Source organism: Odontomachus brunneus, unplaced genomic scaffold (assembly GCF_010583005.1).
Source record: "Odontomachus brunneus isolate Ranch 3 - 2012 unplaced genomic scaffold, Obru_v1 Obru_scaffold_187, whole genome shotgun sequence".
Classification (NCBI taxonomy): domain Eukaryota; kingdom Metazoa; phylum Arthropoda; class Insecta; order Hymenoptera; family Formicidae; genus Odontomachus; species Odontomachus brunneus.
In genome coordinates, this window is record NW_022639637.1 from 168,213 (window position 1) to 189,626 (window position 21,414).

Consider the following 21,414-nt stretch of genomic DNA (forward strand, 5'->3'; position numbering starts at 1 on the left):
ATGACACACACACACACACACACATACGCGCGCGCGCGCACGCACGCACACACATACGCGCGCGCACACACATACATAATATACAGGTGTATCAAGTATTATTGGATCTAGCGAAACCTTTCATTTCCCATTCTCGTCGCATGCCTGCAGTATATTAGTTATCTTACAAACAAATCAAGTAACAGTTTAGTATGAATAAAGAATAAGTATTCGATAATAATCGAAGATCATACGCGACACGTGTACTATGGTATCACTCGTACACACTCGCAGTAGTGCAAACTGTATACTACTGCGTAACAAAAGGATCGACAAAAATAAGGATTATGACTCACTGCTTTATTCGGGGATTGGCATGGTCCTCTTAGTGACTCTCAGAGCCCGTCCGCGAGACTTGCGCGCCGCGTTCGCGACTCGAGTAAAAAAGAAAAATAGAATAAAAAGAAGAAAGAAAAACAAATGGAATGAAAGAAAGGAACAACCACGCCGCGCATGTTTAACACGTGTGATTGTGGAGCTTTTATACGATTCGTAGTTAAATAATGCGCAAATGATGCGGGCTAACGATGTAGTTGGTGTGTTGCGATGTCCTCTATTTCACGCCAGTTCGAGCAGATTTCATGTAAACGGTTTTCTTGTTCGACGCATTCATTTGTCCCGCACACATGCCAGCAGCCATGAAGAAAGCAAGACAATTCTCATCAAGAAGAACGAAGGGCGATAGGCGTTGGCGATGACGATGATCGTTACATCAATTTGCATTACCGTCTCTTGTATTTGACGAAGACCGTGCAGACGTAAAAAAAAAGTTCCGTTGTAGATTTAAGAAATATATTTTTGTTGTAGAGTTTTCCTTGCATCGGAACTTGAAATGATGTTGTGAAACACCATTTTTTCTTCTGGTCGAAGCTCTCTACGACGACGAAAACAAAGGATCATGCGGTCTAATTATATATATCGTAGCGTTTAGTCGTATTGAGAACATGTTATGATTACGCGATAAGATAACCCTTTACGACATTTTTACAATTATTTGTGGAAATGCATGGAAAAGCAACCGAATAATAGATTTGAAAAAATACGCAAGTGTTCTTTGGCATTATGTAAAATGCAATTTGCTAATACTGGATTTACTTTGACGAAAAAATTACCGCACACAAACAGTTCTCATAAATCAACTAGTCAAAGTTGACTAGAAAGACGATATAGTTAAACCTCAGTTATTGACAACTATGATGTTTTCGTGAACAGTCTGAAAACAAATACATGACAATGATCATCTGCAAATCTCTAAAGAGTAATTTGATTAAAACAAACCAGTAGTAGATTAATTTTATCTACCGATGGTAGGCTACGTGAATCAATATGTGAAATCACGAACAATTTAACGATTCACATGGTTGGCCGTTGTGCAACAAACACGTCTGCGGCGAAATTATTGATGATTGTAAGAAACGATTTTCTATGATGTAGTTGCGTGATCTTAAAAAGAAGTATTATTAAAAGCCCCAAACTTATGCCACTTTTATCGCAAATAGTCTTTAGCATGTGTCGCGAGTTCATAACGCGAGTTTGTAACGCGCACAAAGAAATCGAGGAACCGATTGATCAGAAACGATGATCGTCGGTTCTCGTGGCTTCCTCAAAAATGTCGTCAAAGACTTTTTCCACGTCGGTACTGTTGAGATTCGTCGCAGGAAGTTGCGGTGTAGCTGGAATCAACAAATGCAGCTTTTCGTTGCAAATTCCTGGCATAGTGCGGCTCCTAGAAAGGCCAACTAAACCTTTTGTCACTATGTCGTGCGAAGGAAAACGCTTGCCTTTGGAGTCCTTTGCGTCCACGTTGTCGTTCGAATGATCGAAGTATCTGCGTATCTTATCTTCCATTTTTTTCACATTGTCTGAGGACAAGGACGCCTCGTATTGTTTCTTCATTCGAAAGAACGATGGCGACTTTGATTTTGGGAGCAGCTTCGGGAGATGGGACGACGTTGGGGGTAACCCAGCCTGTGACGGGCGCGGCGACGGATGATGACTATTAGACAGTGCCAACTGATGCCACGATTCAGACTTAGACAGAACAACAGATCTGGCCGATTTGTTGGAGCAAGATATCAGATATTTATCGCTAGAGTCCATCGCGCTATTCAGACCTCTTAGGATTGGAGAACGTTCCTTTTGAACGGGTCTCGGTTGACCGCCAGGTTGCTCGTATTGTCCTCTAAGAGTAGTGACGCGGTTTATTGTAGTGCCAGAAGTGCTGAGTCCTGAACTCGGTGGAATCGATAAGAAACCGATAAGCGGCGGCTCCAGCTTCGGTGTATTGAACGATTGAAACTTTGTAGACTGATTTAAACTGCTAGGCTGTTTGTAGACAGGCGCGTACTGATCATTCAGTATCATGCGTTCGTTTTGCAGTCGATTGACTAAACTCTGTTGCAGCATGTTGTGTCGACGTATCTCTTCCTTGGTCGTGATAATCTCGTTACTAGTCTCTCCGGCGTAGGGCCGGGAATGCGAAGGAGAGGGAGAAGACGAGATTATGAATTCTGGTCCTGTTTCTTCCGATGGCATCTCCAGGATGTCCGCCGAAGCGACGGTTGCTATTGCGCAGGTGTACCGAGTTACAACTCCGGCATCCGCGCTTATATCTTGATTTTGAATATTCTGTTCTTCTGGTAAACCGCCGTTGTTCGTACACGAGAAATCATTTTCATCACTTTTGAGTGAATCTTTGTTAGATTTCATGTCTGGAGGATAATTTTGATATATTTGTAATTTATTATCAGGGCCTAATTTAGATGGAAAGCGATTCTCATGCTGAGAATTATCAATTTGAAAGGCTCGCTCGCGCTGTTCCGTCGAGTGATAATCGGAAACATCCCGATAAGGTATATTTTCTATTGGATTTGGCAGGTACACAGAAGATTGCTCTTTGATAAGATCTCGTGTGTTTTCATCCATCGAGCTCTCATTTTTCGGTACGACGTCAGCCACCAGGGTATGATAATTCCAATTGTAGTTTAAGACGAAGCTTCTAGGATCCTCTGCGGAATGAAAGCTTGAGTTTACTATTGGGTTAACGTCATCGCATTCGTAACGAGGAGTCTCCCGCTCTTTCGTAGATTCTTTCTGAGATTCTATATACTTCATCAGAGGTTGCTCCGGCTGATTGGTTTGGACGGACGCATCGTTGTAAGTGGACAGCTGACTTTTTGAAACTCGAGGAATTACACGAAACACACGCACTTCTTCCGGCTGATTATCACTGCTTTCACCCGTCTGAATGGCAATAGATGAGCTGCCGCTGAGTGTTGCATCAACCACCGCGTTTTCCGATAAATTTTGTTCGTTGCACCGACGATTACGAATTTGTTCGAAGACGTCTTTCTCGCTAAGAAGGTTGGATTTGTCACGACGCGATCCTTCGATTCCATGACGCGACTCACTCGACCTATGATGGTGTGGGATTCGCAATCCCTTCTCCGAGAACGTCTTGAAGGAGATTTTTTCATCTGCTATAGCCAACTTATTATCGGGCGAAAGGATGATCTCACGTTGCATCAAGTGTTCATTACGTTTACAATGCTCTTCGTGATTTCGCAATATCTTAGGCTCCGCAGCAGTGTTTTTGCCTATAAAAGGAGCGAATTGTTTGCAAAAGAGGCGATAATCGAGCCGCCCATTTTCAGCGATCATCCCAGTTGTCTTTCCTTCGTTTCGATCACGTTCGATCCACGGTAGTCGAGGAAAGGAAGGTTTCTGAAAGTTCTCATTTGCGTCGATTTTTAATTTGTTTGTAGACTGAGATTGGACATTATCATCTCGATCAAACATAATTCTAGCTTTCTCGCGTAGACTGTTTCCTGATGATGGCGTGTTATTCTTGAGCCAGTGAGAGTTCGACGGTAATATTGGACTCTGCGGTTTTTCGATTTTTCGAAACAGCGACGAAGGTGCATGCCTAAAACCCATGTCCGACTTCGATACGTTCGTGTTGGTAAACGGCAAGCTGTTACTCGAATTACCAGTATTAATTGGTGTCTTTTTGTTTGTTACTTGAGAGAAAGTTTGAAGTGCACTTGGAAAGTGTTTCGCGGGACGCGGCTTGGAAGAGAGTTTGTTTTCGTCGTTCACGGAAGATTGTTTGTCAAAAGCAGTCTTAATATTGGAGAATCGGTTATTCCAGTTCTCGTTCGACGACATATCTGTCGCTTTAGTATAACCAAAAGACTTGAAAGCAGGCGCGACATTGAACGTCGTTTGTATTTCATTATTTCTGTTGATAAGCGCTAAGAATTTCTTGTCGTTCTCAGTTCGCGGATGAAATGATGGCACGGTGACGTTGTTGGTTGCATTTGACGTAACCTTATTACCTACATGAATAGGACGTCGCAGTTGTATGCAACCTGAGTTATTATAATCTAAACTGCCGGCCTGTAGTTTCAGGTAACTCGGTATATCGACGGTATTGGCTCGCTTGATCTTGAATTTTTTCGCGATAAATTTATTATTGTTGACGTTGCATCTACTGGCACTAACCAGTTCCGCACGTTGCCGAAGTATTGCCGCGAGTTTGGTTACTTGACTCTGTTCTTCATTCGTTCTTTCAATACCGGCTTCTTCGTCGTCGATATTGCTGTACCAATGTCGATCCTGAGATATATTTGATTCATCGCTTTCGATCGTTACTGGACAATATGTACCGATATCCCCGCGGCAGTCCTTATTTTTATCGCGCAAAGACTGTCGTTGATTAATCGCGTTCTTTGTGCACTTATCGCAGATTTCCTCCGTGTGTTTTTCGCTGTTTGGCGTGTCACTTGATGCGCTACTCGACACGCTATTCGGCACGTTGCCCGATACAATCAATGACTCCCGTTGCCGTTGAATCGACACGTTATTTAATTTCATCAAATCCGCGCTGCTCTCCTCCAGTTGCTTCCGCGCGTACGCGATCTCCTCAGCGGAGACGCCAATAGTATGTCTGACAGGGCGTCGTTTTCGCGCAACTAACGCATCCTGTGCTGTTGCGACGTTCATTAATCTATTCTCGCCGGTCGTTGTTACTTCCTTTTGCGGCACTTGCAGACGTGATAGCAAACTAGACACCAGTCGCAGAAGATGTAGCTTGCTCGTAGAATCCGACACACCGCCGTGCTTAGCAAGTGTCGCAACGTCCGTGCGTTCCAGTGTCTCGCGCAAACGTGATAATGCCGTCTGAATATCCAAAAGCAATAAATCTTCCAGGAACTTGAGTTCGTCTTTCCTTGACTTGAAATCGTCGTAGTCGTAACTGCGAAGCACCGCCTGTTCCATAGAACGATGTACGTGGAGTCGATCATTGATTTCGGTGCCAACTCCCAATTCGGCTAGCGACGATGTCGCCGTTGGCTGGTCGCCGTGCCGACAACCCGCGGCGAGGGACAGCTCGAGTGCCTCACGCAGACGTTCTACCAGTACCGGCAATGAATTCCACTCACCAACTGCTACGCCGGCGTGACTGCTGTTGCGACGTCCGTCTTTGTCGCCAGTGGTCAATATCCCTGCCTTGAACTCGTCCGTTTCCATCTGTCTCTTCATTTCGTTTGCGGCAACTCCTGATATCGGCACTACTGGCATGCCATCATCCGGCGTCGACGACGCGCTTCTTGTTATAGTCGCCAGCTCTGTCGGACGGAAACAGATTAAATCATGTTTAACAGATTCATTCGTGTACACGTTGCATTTCGATATATCGTTTAAATTGTAAGTTGACGCGCGTAAACGATCGTAGAATTGTGGATAAAAAAAATATAAATAGGGTATAAATTATATATACAAGGTGTCCCAGATCACCTTCACAATTTCTCGTGAGAACGTAGAACAGATTGAGATGAACACAAAAGTCCCATATCGTTCTGCGATATTCACAATAATAGTCGAGATATTAACCCTTTGTGTCACATTTTTTTCTAGTAAATATAATTTTGTGAAACTTGGTATTCAGGAGGTTTCTGGGGTCTCTGAATACGAATCTGGTGTCAAAAATGCAAAATAAAAAATGGCGGATCCAATATGGCGGACAAAATTATCAAAATCGATTGGATTCGTTTAAAACTTGCTATTTAGAGGTTTTCGTGTCCACTGATTACGAATCCGATGTTAAAAATACAAAATTCAAAATGGCAGATCCAATATGGCGGACAAAAAATTGATCTGATTCGTTTGAAACTTACTATTTTGGGGTTTTCAGTGTTACTGATTACAAATCCGATGTCAAAAATATAAAATTCAAAATGGGGGTTCCAATATGGCAGACATATTTTTCAAAATGTAACGGATCCGCTTGGAAGTGACTACAGCGGTTTTTGATATCGCAAATTACGAATCTGGAATCAAAAATACAAAATCCATAATGGGGGAGTCACTTTGGTGGATGTCTCAAGAAACTTTGTAAATATATTTTTCTGTGACATATTTTGCTGATATGTTGTACTACTACTATTTTTTTCAGACTGTGAATATAAATCTGTATTTCAAAGTATATAAAATTTAATTATTCAATATATTACATTGGATGTGTCGAATATAGTCTCTAAGTCTCTAGATTTAAATTTTATATATTTGATCGGAGAGATGTATAACTTGCTTTCTGCATAACCCGGAACTAACGACGAGGACGTGGCAAGTTTCTAGTCCCATATTTTATTGTTTTACTTTTTTTCGTATTTTTTTTGTATTTTTTTATTTTTTTATATTTTTATTGGGAGTACACATAAGTCACCGCCGTTTTTTTTTTTATCAAAAATTGGGCATTTATTGTGAAAGAACAGTACCTTATGATTTATGTAAAGTATTGTCCATCGCTAGCCACTACTTTTTCCCATCTTTCTGGCAGCATACGGATACCGCGTCGGAAGAACGCTTCATCTTTTGAGCCTATCCACGAATCGACCCAATTTTTGGTATCTTCATATGATGTGAAGTGCTGCTTAGACAGATCGTGCGTCATCGATCGAAACAAGTGATAGTTAGAGGGAGCAATGTCTGGTGAATACGGTGGGGTAAAACTTCCCAATTGAGTGTTTCCAAATAGATTTCGACCGGCGCCGCCGGTGGACATGTGAACATGTGGACGAGCATTATCATGCAGGAGAATAATTTTGTCGTGTCTGGAGTAGTAGTAGGCGCGTTTTTCCTTGAGTGCTCGGCTCAATCTCATCAATTGTGTTCGGTTGAGCAACTCATAATACACGACACCAAGCTGATCCCACCAAATACACAACATGAGATTTTTCCATGAATATTCAGCTTGGCTGTCGATGTTGAAGCATGGCCACGTAGTCCTTATGATTTCCTCTTCTTTGGGTTATCGTAGTGGATCTATTTTTCATCACCAGTGACTATACGATGCAAAAAGTCCTTTCGTTTATGCCTGGTAAGCAGCATTTCACATGTGTAAAATCGGCGTTCAACGTTTCTCGGCTTCAGTTTATATGGAACTCAATTTTCTTGCTTTTGAATCATTCTCAACGATTTTAAACGATGTGAAATTGCTTGTTGAGTCACTCCTAATGTAAATGCAAGTTCTTCTTGCGTTTGGCACGAATCTTCCTCCAATAATGCTTCCAATTCCGCGTCTTCGTACACTTTCGGCCTTTATCTATGTTCTTTGTCTTCGACGTCAAACTCACCGTTCTTAAACTTTTGAAACCACTCACGACAACTTCTCTCACTTAAAGCAGCCTCACCATATGCTTCTACAAGCAATCGATACGTCTCAGCTGCAGATTTCTTCAAATTAAAGAAGTAAATCAAAAGTTCCCGCAAATGACGCTTATTCGGCCCAAAACTCGATATTTTTGCACGAAAAAAATTATGTGATGCTGATACAAAATCGCTAATATTTCAAAGTTATGGTGTTGTCAGATGTCTAACCTTACGATATGACGTTTTACATCTGACAATTTCAACCATAACTTACTGGTGGGGCCATCTTTTGTCAAACGGCGCAGACTTATTTGTGCTCCTAATATATTTTTTGTATTTTATATTTTTTTGTATTTTTGTATTTTTGTATTTTTTATATATACCAGGTCTGTAAATATGAAACCGGAATTTGCCCATAGATGACCCTGTCAATGTAGTTACCATCAAACCGCGTCATTGGCGCCATTTCCTTGTTGACATTTCTGACAAAGATTTTCAACTCACAACAATACAAGTTTCATACAACAGCATAGTTTGTAATAGCGTTGAACATGTCGAATTTTGTGCCTGGAAACTACGATTTGTGGACAGCGTTGATTTTCTGTTATTTGAAGAAAACTGCTGCAGAATCGCATCGAATGCTTGTCGAAGCTTACGGTGAGCATGCTCTTGGTAAATCACAGTGCTTTGAGTGGTTTAAAAAATTCAAAAGTGGCGATTTTGACGTGAGAAACGAAGAACGTGGAAAACCACCGAAAAAGTTTGAAGACAGCGAATTGCAAGCATTGTTGGATGAGGATGACACTCAAACGCAACAACAACTCGCGGATCAATTAAATGTGACAGAGAAGCCGTCTCCATACGTTTGAAAGCCATGGGAAAGATCCAGAAGATGGGAAAATGGGTTCCACATGAACTGAATGAAAGACAGCAGGAAAACCGAAAAACCACTTGCGAAATGCTGCTCGCCAGGTACAAAAGAAAGTCATTTCTCCATCGAATTGTGACTGGCGATGAAAAGTGGATATATTTTGAGAATCCTAAGCGTAAAAGATCATGGGTAACTCCAGGCGAACCATCGACATCGACTGCAAGGCCAAATCGCTATGGACGGAAGACAATGCTCTGTGTTTGGTGGAATCAGAAGGGTGTGATCTATTATGAGCTGCTAAAACCTGGCCAAACCGTTCATACTGAACAATCAATACCGACAACCAATGATCGATTTGAATCAAGCTTTGCGTGAAAAACGACCAGAATATAAAAAAAGGCAACACAAAGTGATTTTGCTTCATGATAATGCACCATCACACACAGCAAAACTGGTCAAGGAAACGATTGAGGCGTTTAGTTGGAAAATACTTTCGCATGCGGCTTACTCACCAGACTTGGCTCCGTCCGATTACTATTTATTTGCATCGATGGGACACGCACTTGCTAAGCAGCGCTTCACTTCTTACGAAAATGTACGAAATGGCTCGATGACTGGTTTGCTTCAAAAGAGCAACAGTTTTTTTGGCGTGGCATCCACAAATTGTCAGACAGGTGGGAAAAATGTATAGCTAGCGATGGGCAATACTTCGAATAAAATATTTTTTATCATTTTCATACAATAAACGTGTATTTTCTATACAAAAATTCCGGTTTCATATTTACATACCTGGTATACAAAGTGTTCCAAACTCTCCTTCTCACATTAAGTGGAAATATAGAACGAGTGTGGTGAACATAAAAGTCCCATACCGTTTTGCGATATTCGCAATAATAACCGAAAAATTAATTGTAAAAAATTAAGGAAAAACACATGATGAATAGTTGAGGGTGGAGCGCTCGCGGCCTAATAATATAGCGCACGGATGTCGGCGCGCGGTGATTGGAAAAGCAACGTACCATTGCTTATACTTATATCGTTGCACTCCTACATCTCGCCTCGGCGCGGTGCGGCAAGATATAGGATCAGAGCGATATAAGACGCTGACGCGCGCTGACATCTGCCTGCTATATTACTGGGTCGCAAGCGCTCCTCCCTCAACCATTCAGCGTGCATTTCTCCTTAATTTTTTACAATTAATTTCTTGGAGATTATTGTAAATATCGCAAAACGGTATACACTGAGACAAAAATTTAGCCAATTTGAAAAAAAATAATTTATTTTGAATAAATGATTTTCTAAAATGGTACCAATAGCGTATTTATTTGAATTAAAAAGTAATATTAATTAGGATGAAAAATTTTTTGCTGAAAAATAATGAATTATTGATTAGATTGAAAATATATTTAGTGAAATGTAAAAAATAATTATTTATTTTTAAGAATTTTATTTAATGGTTGTAATATTGTCTTGCTAAAATGAAGAAATTATTTACCAAATTTAAAGAAATATTTATTTAATATAGAGAAACCAGAAGTTAAAACATAACACACACTTGTAAAAATAAACAAATATTTATTGAATTTGAATTTGTGGCGATTTTTAAAGATCGCCCGTCACAGTAATTAGTGAGGAAGTAAGGATGTGCTTCCAGGCTGAAGTGTGGGTGTCGCGTCCTAGCCGTAAGGCGAAGGGAATGCAAACCCGAAAAATCAACTTTTGTGTGTAATAAAAGTCGTCGCGCGTACGACGCACGAATACGACCGGACGGTCGAACGAACGTGAAGAAGAAGGAAGATCCACGCCGAGGAAGAGATTATGCTGCCGCGGCGGAGGGAGGAAAGAAGAGCGACGATACGTTGGAGGCCGGACAGAATAGGTGAATCATTCCCTTGATCCCGGTATAATATAGGAGACAGATAGGGCGGCCCATATGGCTCAGTTGTTTCAGAGTCGGAGCGGATAAAATGCTGGGAAACGATCAGAAGACATCGCCGTCCGCTGCCGAGGCGAGTCGACAAGGAGCTGCCGCGAGGAAGCCGCGAGGAAAGAGTCGACTGACATCGCGGACGAGCGGACGGCCAGCCTACAAATCCTCAGTGATGATCTGGCGCATCCTTCAAGCCGAGCGAGGACGCCGCGAGGCTCAAGAGACGACGAGAAACCAAGGCTGCAGATGGAGCGGTGCCGCAAAGACAAAGCCACGAGCTGACGATACCGATAAGACAACAGAGAGGCTCCAGCAAAACAACAAAGTTCAAAACAGAAAAACGGCTCTGAAGCAATGAGTCAATCAAAAGCCGTAAACTGTCGGTACCGAAGATTCAAAGAGAAGATAAAATCCGGTCTGAACAACAATCAAGAGCTCTCTTTTGCGTTTCGTGCGACAAGACGGCAGCCTGTAAAGGGAACGACGCCTGCAAAGCCTGCTAACGACGGACGACTGCGGAGAACCCTTGTAAGACCGCCCATGTGTCGAATTTTGACATGGGAAGACCGCTGCAACCAGCAGCCCGACAACGCCCGGTTCGCGACATTTTTGGTGAGTCCGTTCCATAGGAAACTATTTGGTGTCTAAATTCGGGTTGCGAATCGGAAACCGCATCGAAGGGCTGAGGCTCGGCCGTCCACCAGGGAAGGTACGGATTCGCGTTCCTCTCGCGAGCGCGGAGAGCTCAATTCTTTAGTAGGAAAGTTTCCGTTACCGAACGTCCGATACCGCTCAGACGAGCACATCGCCAAGTGCCGACGTGGCTGTCGTGACTTCGAGGGTCATGAATAGATTGTTTTGTTACCGATTTGAATTGTACGGGCCGATATAGAGATACAGAGATACAGAGATTTCAAGTAGTTCGTTAGGGAAATATTACATACCGCGGTTCAAGACCTCAAGTACTGCGCGCTGTCACATTATATTGTCGCGAAAGCAAATAACTACCACTTTTATAGATGACGAACGTAAGAAAAATAAATTGTGTCAGTATCCTCTAATATTTCGAGTAACGTCTTTTAAGGGCCCCACCCATCCTTTCCTCACCTCCGACGTATCGCGAACCAGCCCCTCTGCCCAGGGTAAGGCTGAGCTGCCGGTTTCGTGAAGGCCATTTCGGGCGGAGGACGAGCTGCGCTCGTCGGCGAGATCGTTTTAGTGTATTCGTGACTTCGTTGGTCCGCCGTACCTGGCGCCCATTTCATTTGTGAGCTGTCGGGTCTCACCGAACGGCTGATTATTTCGTCTCTCGTTTGTAGTGCACCCAATCAGTGAGCTGATTGCACGGATCGGAGAACTGCACGTTACATAATATATTCCGGAAAACCTTATTCATTTATTTCAAGTGGACTAAAGCGTTACTTACAATGAAGCATTTAATTGTCAAAATGAGAAAGCATAATTTCCTTTCAAATTAAAATTTATTCCGCTACATGTAAAGATAGGATTGCTTTCAATAAATATTTTTAAAACTATTTAAGAATTATTTATTAGATTTGATACATATAAAAGGAACTGTAAAAAATATTTACTTATTTAATTACTTTATATATTATTTTTAAATATTGCATGGCTAAAATTGAGTAACTATTTATCAAATTTGAATAAAAAATTGTTTACTTTAGAGAATTTTTCTTTATTTTTCTTTCTTGAACGGTTCTTTGAATTCTTTAAAAATTCATATGAAAGTAATATTTAGGAACGATTAAGTTGCTTCCAATGTTACATCACATTTAAAATTCTTACCATTTGAAAATTCTTACTGGCACTGATGGGACTCAAACTTGGACCCGTGAGGCACCTCTGAATTATGAGTCTGTTGCTTTAGGCACTACACCACTTCTTCGATTAATATAAACGTCTTACATTTTGTCTACATGTGTTATAGTGTGTTGTAAAGTAAATTAATATTTAGTTTGAAAAAATATTTGTTTAAAGCTATTTCCTGAATTTAAATATTAGATTTTTCAGTTTTTAACAATAAGTTATTTAATTTGAGCAACGGTCGTCTCAATAACGTTTATCGTTATTTATTTTAAAATTATTTCACGTTGGATAAAATATTTCTTTAATTTTATTATATATATTTCTAAAGTAATTATTGTTTATAATTTCATAAATAATCTCTTATTGCAACTAAAATATATTTGAATAAATATATTTATTTAAATTAGTTAAATTTTTTTATCAGTATTCATTATGTTTTTTTATATGTAATATATTATTTATTCAAAACAATTTTATTATTGGACTAAAATAAATGTTATAATACGTGCATCCAAAACCATGAGTAGCTTAGTAAGCGCTTATGGGTACACTGGAAAAAAAATTTATTCAATCTAAATAAATATATTTATTCAAATATGTTTTAGTTACAATAAGAGGTTATTTAGTTAATTATTTTACTCAATAACAATACACTATTTTGTAAAAATTGTTTTACTCTAATTTAACCCTTGAACACTATTCTGGGTTACGCTAACTCAGAGGGTTTGAAAAGCAAGCAGTATTTTTAAACGGCTTGGGTGAGGTGGTCTAGACTCTGGGGAAAAAACGTTATGTACCCCCTCCACAAACCCCCTCCATACTAACCATCTAGGGCAAGAAGCGTTTAGATGTGAGCGTCACCGAGTCAGTCTATGGATTACTCTGACCCAGTGTGGTTGTTCTAAAGTTGACGTGGTGATAAACATAGATATACTTGTTTATTGATTGTGTTCATATTATTCACATACTGTTCCACAGATATTAGCAACAATAAAAAATAACAGTGTCATGTGGCGTATTTATCTATCTTTTACAAAGTTGCAACTGTATTTCCATAATAAATTATTTTTCAAACACTACTTATCTTATTATTCGACACATTATACCTGATTTTCATATAGACGCATGCAAATCTTCCTAATTTCAGCTATTTGTAGTTTATAATTGCAGCCGACACTTTATAATCAATGCTACAGAAATTAATTTCATTGTATACTACGAACAATACGATTTTTCAGATAGAAACTTCATTTTGCAACAGTCAAAATTCACACAACTTTACCTCGCTGAACAAATGTTTTTTTCCGAACTAATCGTAATAAAATATTTTTTTTCTTCATGTTTAGGTCAATAGCTTTCGATTTTTGTACTTTTAAACCTTAATGGATGGTTTCAAAAAAAGATACCATTTTAAGAACAAACAATCGATTTTTTTAAATAAAAAAATTTTTGTTTTATTATTTTCGATATAGCTCGAATACTAAAAGTTTGATTGAATTTTTACCTGTGAATTAAGCTTTCTTAGAGTCGGGCGTATCGATTAAAAAAAAAAGCCTAAATCCGTGAATTACATCTCAAGATACAGGAGAATCAAAACGCTGGGTGAGACTAACCCATGTGTGGTATAATCGGGTGGTGGACATAGTGTTCAAGGGTTAAGAAATGTTTATTTGAAAATATCAAATTCTGTTGATATCATTTATTCAAATCAAAGAAAATATTTTTTGAATTAAAATTTTTGGATATTATAAAAAAGAGTAAAATATTTATTTAAGATTAATTTTTTCGAAACAACTTTATAATCCATTAAATAATAATAACCTATTTATAACCTAATAACCTAGCTTATTATTATTTAATGGATTATAAAGTTGTTTCAAAAAAATTAATCTTAAATAAATATTTTACTCTTTTTTACAATATCCAAAAATTATAATTCAGAAAATATTTTCTTAGATTTGAATAAACGATATCAACAGAATTTGATATTTTTAAACAAACATTTCTGAAATTAGAGTAAAACAATTTTCACAAAATAGTGTATTATTGAGTAAAATAATTAATTGATTTGAAAAAATATTCATTTAAAGTTATTTCCTCAATTTAAAAATATTAGATTTTTAAATTGTAAAGAATAAGTTATTCAATTTGAGTAACAGTTGTTTCCATAACATTTATTCGTTATTTGTTTCGAAATTATTTCACGTTGGATAAAATATTTCTTCAATTTTATTATATATATTTTTAAAGTGAATTAATGCTCATTATAATTTAATAAATAACCTCTTATTGTAATTAAAAGATATTTGAATAAATATATTTACTTAAATTGAATACATTTTTTTTCAGTGTAGGACTTTTATATTCACCTCAACGCGTTCTACATTGCCACTTAATGTGAGAAGGAGAGTATGGGACACTCTATACATATATACAGCTTACCTCGTATTATTTCCATGAAGTATAAATATAAATAGTCATACAATGAGATAATTATTTAATGTTTTTACAATGAGATAATTATTTAATGTTTTTACTAGATAATATTATATGAAGTTAAACATTATTTATAAATACAAATACGATGTAACACATTCTGTATTCTGTCGAGAAATAAAATAAGTACGCATACCTACTTTGTTTTTTGACTATATGAGGAAAAAGTCCGAGCGGTAAAATGTTGCTACGATAGTCGGATAACGAATGAAAACTCACTGTTTTCTGCCGAAATTATTGCTAAAGTTTAATTCTTGATCTAGAAATTCAAGTAAGTATCGATTAACAGTGTTTATGAAGAACTAATTTACATTCAATTACATGTGTCGACGGTTTATACACTTCCATTTTATTTTCGAAGATTATTTTACTTATGATTTATCATTTTTCAGAAATCTTACAAAATAGTGTAAAAATACTTAGAAATTATGACTTTTGATTTTTAAAACAATATATTGTTGCGTTTGCGTTTTCGAGAACAAGACTTAATTCGTGATTTCAACGTGAACGAGGCGTCGAGACCTGGACAGTTGAATTCGTCCTTCTTGACGACGAGTAAACGGAAGGGAGTCGCACACAAACTTTCGAGTCGAGCTGATGTGTGATGTGCCGGAGCGCGAGATTTTAAAAGATCATGTTTAATAACGCGAGAACCTGTAAATAGCTTAGTTTCTTTAATAAAAGTGTATTCTTTTTTTCTTGCTCTCAGAAGCGAGTACGCGAGCGAATGCAACATTTATATATTAAAGACTTTAAAATATAAATTATATCAATTAAAAATTAAAAAAGAAAAAAATTGACTCTATGATATAAATCAAATCAAAGAAAGAGAAGAAAGGAGCCTAGGCACAGATGTGGTAGTGCTATTTATGTACAATAAAATGGCTATAATTATAACATTACACGTTTCGACCCGATTTGGGTCCTCTTCAGTAAAAGTGTAAAAAAAGCAGTACTAGTTAAATGCAAAAAGGTTAAGTAGAGATGAAAAAACAAAAAACACAAACAAACAGCGCACGCAATTAAAATAAATTTTCCTATGCGGATCAATATAGATGTAGAAAACGCAAGTATAATGAAGATAAATATTCCTCTCCTCCAAGGTCAACCAACAACGCTTAAATAGACGATGTAGTGCAGATGCACTGAGATGAACAAAATAGTCTCCCCAAAGATGCCGGCGAGGAGAAAGATAAATTTATGTAAATCTAAATAAATATAAAAAAATTAAGCAAATCATGTACCGCAATTAAACAAAGAGAGAGGAAAAGTAAAATCTTAGTTACCTTAATGCCGTTAAGACATAAGGCAATAGATGTTTAAACTTGATTTGTGAAGATCTGTTGATAATACGACAATGTCAGAGCGAATAATGTGAAGCAATACAATAAAACCGGTATAATAACACTGAAGATCTTAAATAGCAAATCTCGCGAAGTAGGGGAAAAATCCAACATACACATATACTAAAATAATGGTTGTCGTAATCTTAGGTTCACCAGGACTAATACAAATTCCTCTTCTTGTTTCAACTTTTTATCTTCTAAATTTCCCAACGTTACCCGAGATTTTTTGAAAATCCATATTGATCTTAAAGACTTTTCTGACACTCCTACATTTAACATCTTGAATTACAATGACAAGTGGTTTTTGAACAATACTGAAACGGTCATCCTATTTAAAGTGAAATGTCTCTTTCACTTGGTGAGGGGTTTTGTTTACCTCCTCTTAATTCTGAACGTGCGGCCTTTGAAACTATTAAGTGTATAGAAAACAACCTTAGAAATTTTAATAGGGAACCACGGGATTTGATTAGTAATAACTCCGCGATTCTTATTAAACGTTATTTGAACAATTCTATTCGCTATTCTGAGACTCATAATACCATCCTTAAATATCACCACTTTACAAAACGGTTTGTTAAATAGAACCCTGATTATTACCTGAGAGGACAAAGGAAATATTACTGTTGCCATGAGTAAGGATATTTATTTAGAGAAAATAATGCTTCTCCTCAATGACAATAATACTTAGAGTTGACCGTGACGCAACTAACAAATTGACCAATAATTTACACAATATTTTGACTAGATGGAAATACATGTCATTTATTAATAACTTAATTTATAAATTAATAAATAATTAATTAATAAATAAACAATTAATTAATAATAAATGATTAATTAAAAATTAATTAATTATTAATGAATTTATAAATTGCACTAATGGGGTTTTACCGCGTGCTTATAGATTACCCAAAATTTATAAACCCAACTGTCCACTGTGTATCATTATCTCATCCATTAATAGTCCTTTATATCGTTTATCGTTATTTTTACATAAGATTATTTATAAATGTATTCCGCCGCCTGATAGCAGAGTTCTCAACAGTTTTGAATTTGTTTCCAAATTTTCGTCAATTAAAATTGATACACATTACAATCTTTTCTCTTTAGGTGCGGTTTCATTGTTTACTAACATATCTATAGTTATTACAGGTTTCAGAAACCGTTGGCTATTTATTGAAAAACATACAAAAATTCTGTGGGATAAGTTCATTTCTGCAGTTTCGTTTGTTTTAAATCCTATATTTTTTAAATTCCATGACACAATTTTATGCAAACTTTCAATAGCCCTATGGGGTCCCCTTTATCTCCTATCATTGCAGACATAGTTCTGCATGATTTAAAGGTTAAGGCGCTTAATAGAGTCCTTACACTCCTTCCCTTTTTTACCAGATACGTTGATGATATCTGTTTAACGTCTCTCCCTGAATTCATTGAGACAATTCTAGACGTTTTTAACTCTTATCAACAGAGGTTACAATTTACTGTTGAAAAATCGGCCAATGGTTGCCTGAGTTTTTTATACATTACAATAAAAATCTCTAATAGAGGTTTGGAATTTGATTGGTTCCATAAACCAACCTTTTCAGGTAGATTCCTCAATTTTTATTCATTCCATTCTTTATGTCATAAGATAGGCACAATTTACGGTTTAATCGACAGAACTTTCCTTTTGAGTATCCCAAGTACCCTTATAGAAATATCATACTAAGAATCATTGATAATTACTTATTATCCAGTATTTTTAATACTGAAAATAAGTAATTATCAATGATTCTTAGTATGATATTTCTATAAGGGTACCACGTAAAAAACATAAAATTTGTGATCAATATATTATTAAATAATGACTACCCGTTAGATTTGCTATTCAAGATTATTAAACGCCGTCTTCCTTTTCTTTTCAAAAATATTTCCATCATATCAGTAAACAATAATGAAAATTGTACCCATTAGAAACCCTCCTTCTTCACCATCTCTTACTTAGATGGAATTTCTAAAAGTTTTAAATCCTTGATTGATACCGATAATATAAAATTAGCTTTCAAAGATCTTGTTAAACTTAACCAATTTATTAAAGTACACAAAGATTCTCTGCCGAGGATGATGCACAGTAATGTTGTCTACAAGATAAATTGTGTGAACTGCAAAATGTCATACGTGATTCAAACTAGCAGACTTTTAAAGACAAGAATTTCTGAGCATCGTAGACCACCTATGAATAACTTTAATTCTGATAGTCAAAGCACATCAAATTGACTACAATCATGATTTTCATTGGGAAAACATAGAAATTCTCGATATCAAGTTTTCTTATTTCAAATGTTTGATTTGGAAATTTTATATATAAAAAGTAAAAAGTCAAAGGTCTTAATAATTAAATTGAAACTGAATTTTTTGGCCAGCGGTATTTAGACATCCTAAATAAATTTTAATTTTAATATATGTGTATGTTAGTTTCTTCCCCTACTTCGCAAGATTTGCTATTCAGTGTTATTATACCGATCTTCGGTGTTAATATACCGATTTGATTATCGCTTCGGTGTTAATATATCGATTTGATTATTCGCTCTGACATTGTTATATCATCACAAATCAAGTTTAAACATCTATTGCCTTATGTTTTAACGGCATTAAAGTAACTAAGATCTTATTTTCCCTCTCTCTTTGTTTAATTGAGGTGCATGGTTTGCTCAATCTTTTTATATTTATTTAGATTTACATAAATTTATCTTTCTTTTTGCCGGCATCTTTGGGGAGACTATTTTGTTCATCTTAGTCTGCACTACATCGTCTATTTAAACGTTTTTGGTTGACAAGGATGCGCTGCGTTGACCTTGGAGGAGAGAAGCATTTATCCTCATTGTATTTGCGTTTTATACATTTATATTGATCCGTATAGGGAAATTTATTTTAATTGCGCGCGTTGTTTGTTTGCGTTTTTTTTTTTCATCTCTACTTAACCTTTTTGCACTTAATTAGTACTGCTTTTTTTACACTTTTACTAAAGAGGACCCAAATCGGGTCGAAACGTATAATGTTATAATTATAACCATATTTTATTGTATATAAATAGTACGACCACATCTGTGTCTGGTACTTATAGGCTCTTTTCATCTCCTCCTTTGATTTGAATAAATTATATCCGTTATCTAGAGTAATTTCTCTGACTTGTTTTATTAGATTTGCTTTTACCAGGTTGATTTTCAGTATTTTCATTTTGAAAAGAATACAGTTCACATATTTTATGAAGTTGTTTGTTTTTTAATTTGCTGGTAAATTTTTAAAATCTTTTTATAAAACTATTATAACAATAATCATTATAGGTTATAATGTAACTACGAAGTTTATGAGATTCTACTACAGTTAAATTAAATTGCACATATATGTTATGTCAACATAGAAAACATCATGATCTCTTTTTCATAACATGTTATACATTTCTTTTAAAGGATATCATTGCAATTCCGCTTACTAGATATATCTATAAGCTAACAATATAAAGAGATGTTTAGATAGATTTTTTGATAGACGTCTTTCAAAAAAATAATCTAAACAACTCTTTTTCTCAACAATACCCACTGGGTCATTATCCGCTAACTGTCGGCGATTCCTAATTTTAACCCTGAGCAGGATGGATGAGCAAATCTACAGTTTAATTATAATTCTCAACCACCTGCAGTAAATAAACAATAATAAAGTAAATATCCTCTTCCCCTGTACTAAATGTGTATAATTATAGAAATATATACAAAAGTATATATTTAAGATATCTTTTAATTATTTAAAACAATTTTTTTTCTTTAAGTGCCATATAGGATGTCTTTGGATCTTTATAATGTGTCTTTAAATATTTTTGAGACATTTTAAGCACATCTTCCGGATATCTAAAAGAAATCTTAAAGTGTCGTATAAGATATTTTTTATATTTTTTTCAGATTTCTTCAACACATCTCCAGATATCTTAAAGATATTTTAACATATTGCATAAGATGTTTTTAGATCCCTAAAAGTTACTTTTTTGTTAAACAATGCAAGTATATTAAAGAAGATATTTTTTGTCCCACAGGCATCATGTAAAAAAGTCGGACTTTTCCATAATTTTCGATCTGTTAAATTTAATTTTACTCATAACAAATCCTCATCATGCCAAAAATCAAAATTAATCACAAATTTTCAAGTAGTAGCAATTATTCTAATTGTATTTAAAAAAAAGTACGAAACATTTTCGATTGATAAAAAGGGTCCCGGCCTAGCAAAACCGCGCTCTCGCTTTTTTCTCTCTCTGGAACGAAAAGATACGCAGATCTCGAACGCACGGCGTCTTGCCACTTAGTACGCTTTCTTTCTATGGTAGATCCTCCGCATGGCGCATTGCATCCAAGCATCCGGGGGCTACCAAAAAAATTGGTGTCGACCCCGGGGCTTACTTGTATTATTTGCACCGGCAACGGTGGAGATGGACATATATGGACAGCAGGTCTTAAAGGATAGCTTTTGACTTTGAGAGACTGACAGTTGTACCATTTGATATAGTAACATTGTTTCTCTCTGTAGTCGCCGCGTTATCTAGGAAGAGGAGAGTGTCATGAGCGTGGAGCGTCAGGTAGCTCAGTGGTTTAGAGCAGTCGTCCGGCAAGCGAAAGACCCGGGTTCGAGTCCCGGCCTAGCAAAACCGCGCTCTCGATATTTTTCTCTCTCTGGAATGAAAGGATACATTAATTTCTAACGCACGTCCCGCCGCCACCTATTACGCCCTCCTCCTTCTATAGTAATGGAAAAATTTATATAATAAATCTATTCTGACCTCTCTTTTACAGGAGACGTAAGAATGTTTATTCACTCTGAGGAAAAATTGTTCGGATGCATTTAGCATAACATGGTCATAATTTCGATGATGACAACGACGACTATTTTTACATGATGCGTTATAAATATCAATAAAGTAATTTCCTGGAACACTTTTTCCGTAACTATTTATAATATGGAAACTGGTTACATTTCTTCACAATCAAATCCAAAGTACTTGCATTAATGAAAGAAAACAATACAATATATCAATGTACTATCTTTAACTTTTTTTCTATACTTATAAATGCACCGTCTACATGATTTGATTCATACAAGTTTACTTTCATTTTTATTTGCTAAATAAGAAGCTTTACTCTTTATTATCGTTGAGTATTTATTATTTATTTTTCAGAAAGAGAGAGAGAGAGAGAGAGAGAGAGAGAGAGAGAGAGAGAGAGAGA

At 36.6% G+C, this 21,414-nt stretch overlaps 1 protein-coding gene across 8 annotated transcripts in view; it reads right to left on the reverse strand.

The window, feature by feature from the left end:
- Positions 1-817: 817 nt before the first annotated feature.
- LOC116851692 overlaps positions 818-21,414 on the reverse strand; it is a 66,432-nt gene continuing 45,835 nt past the window's right edge. For 4 of the 8 annotated variants that reach the window (XM_032831356.1, XM_032831360.1, XM_032831357.1 and 1 more), the window contains one exon: positions 818-5,669. In XM_032831356.1, the coding sequence (XP_032687247.1) occupies positions 1,609-5,669 (4,061 nt within the window). In that variant the 3' untranslated portion in view covers positions 818-1,608. Of the gene's footprint in view, positions 5,670-6,218; positions 6,372-14,952; positions 15,076-21,414 lie in introns of those variants that run through there. The other 4 variants (XM_032831359.1, XM_032831362.1, XM_032831361.1 and 1 more) reach the window with 4 other exon arrangements.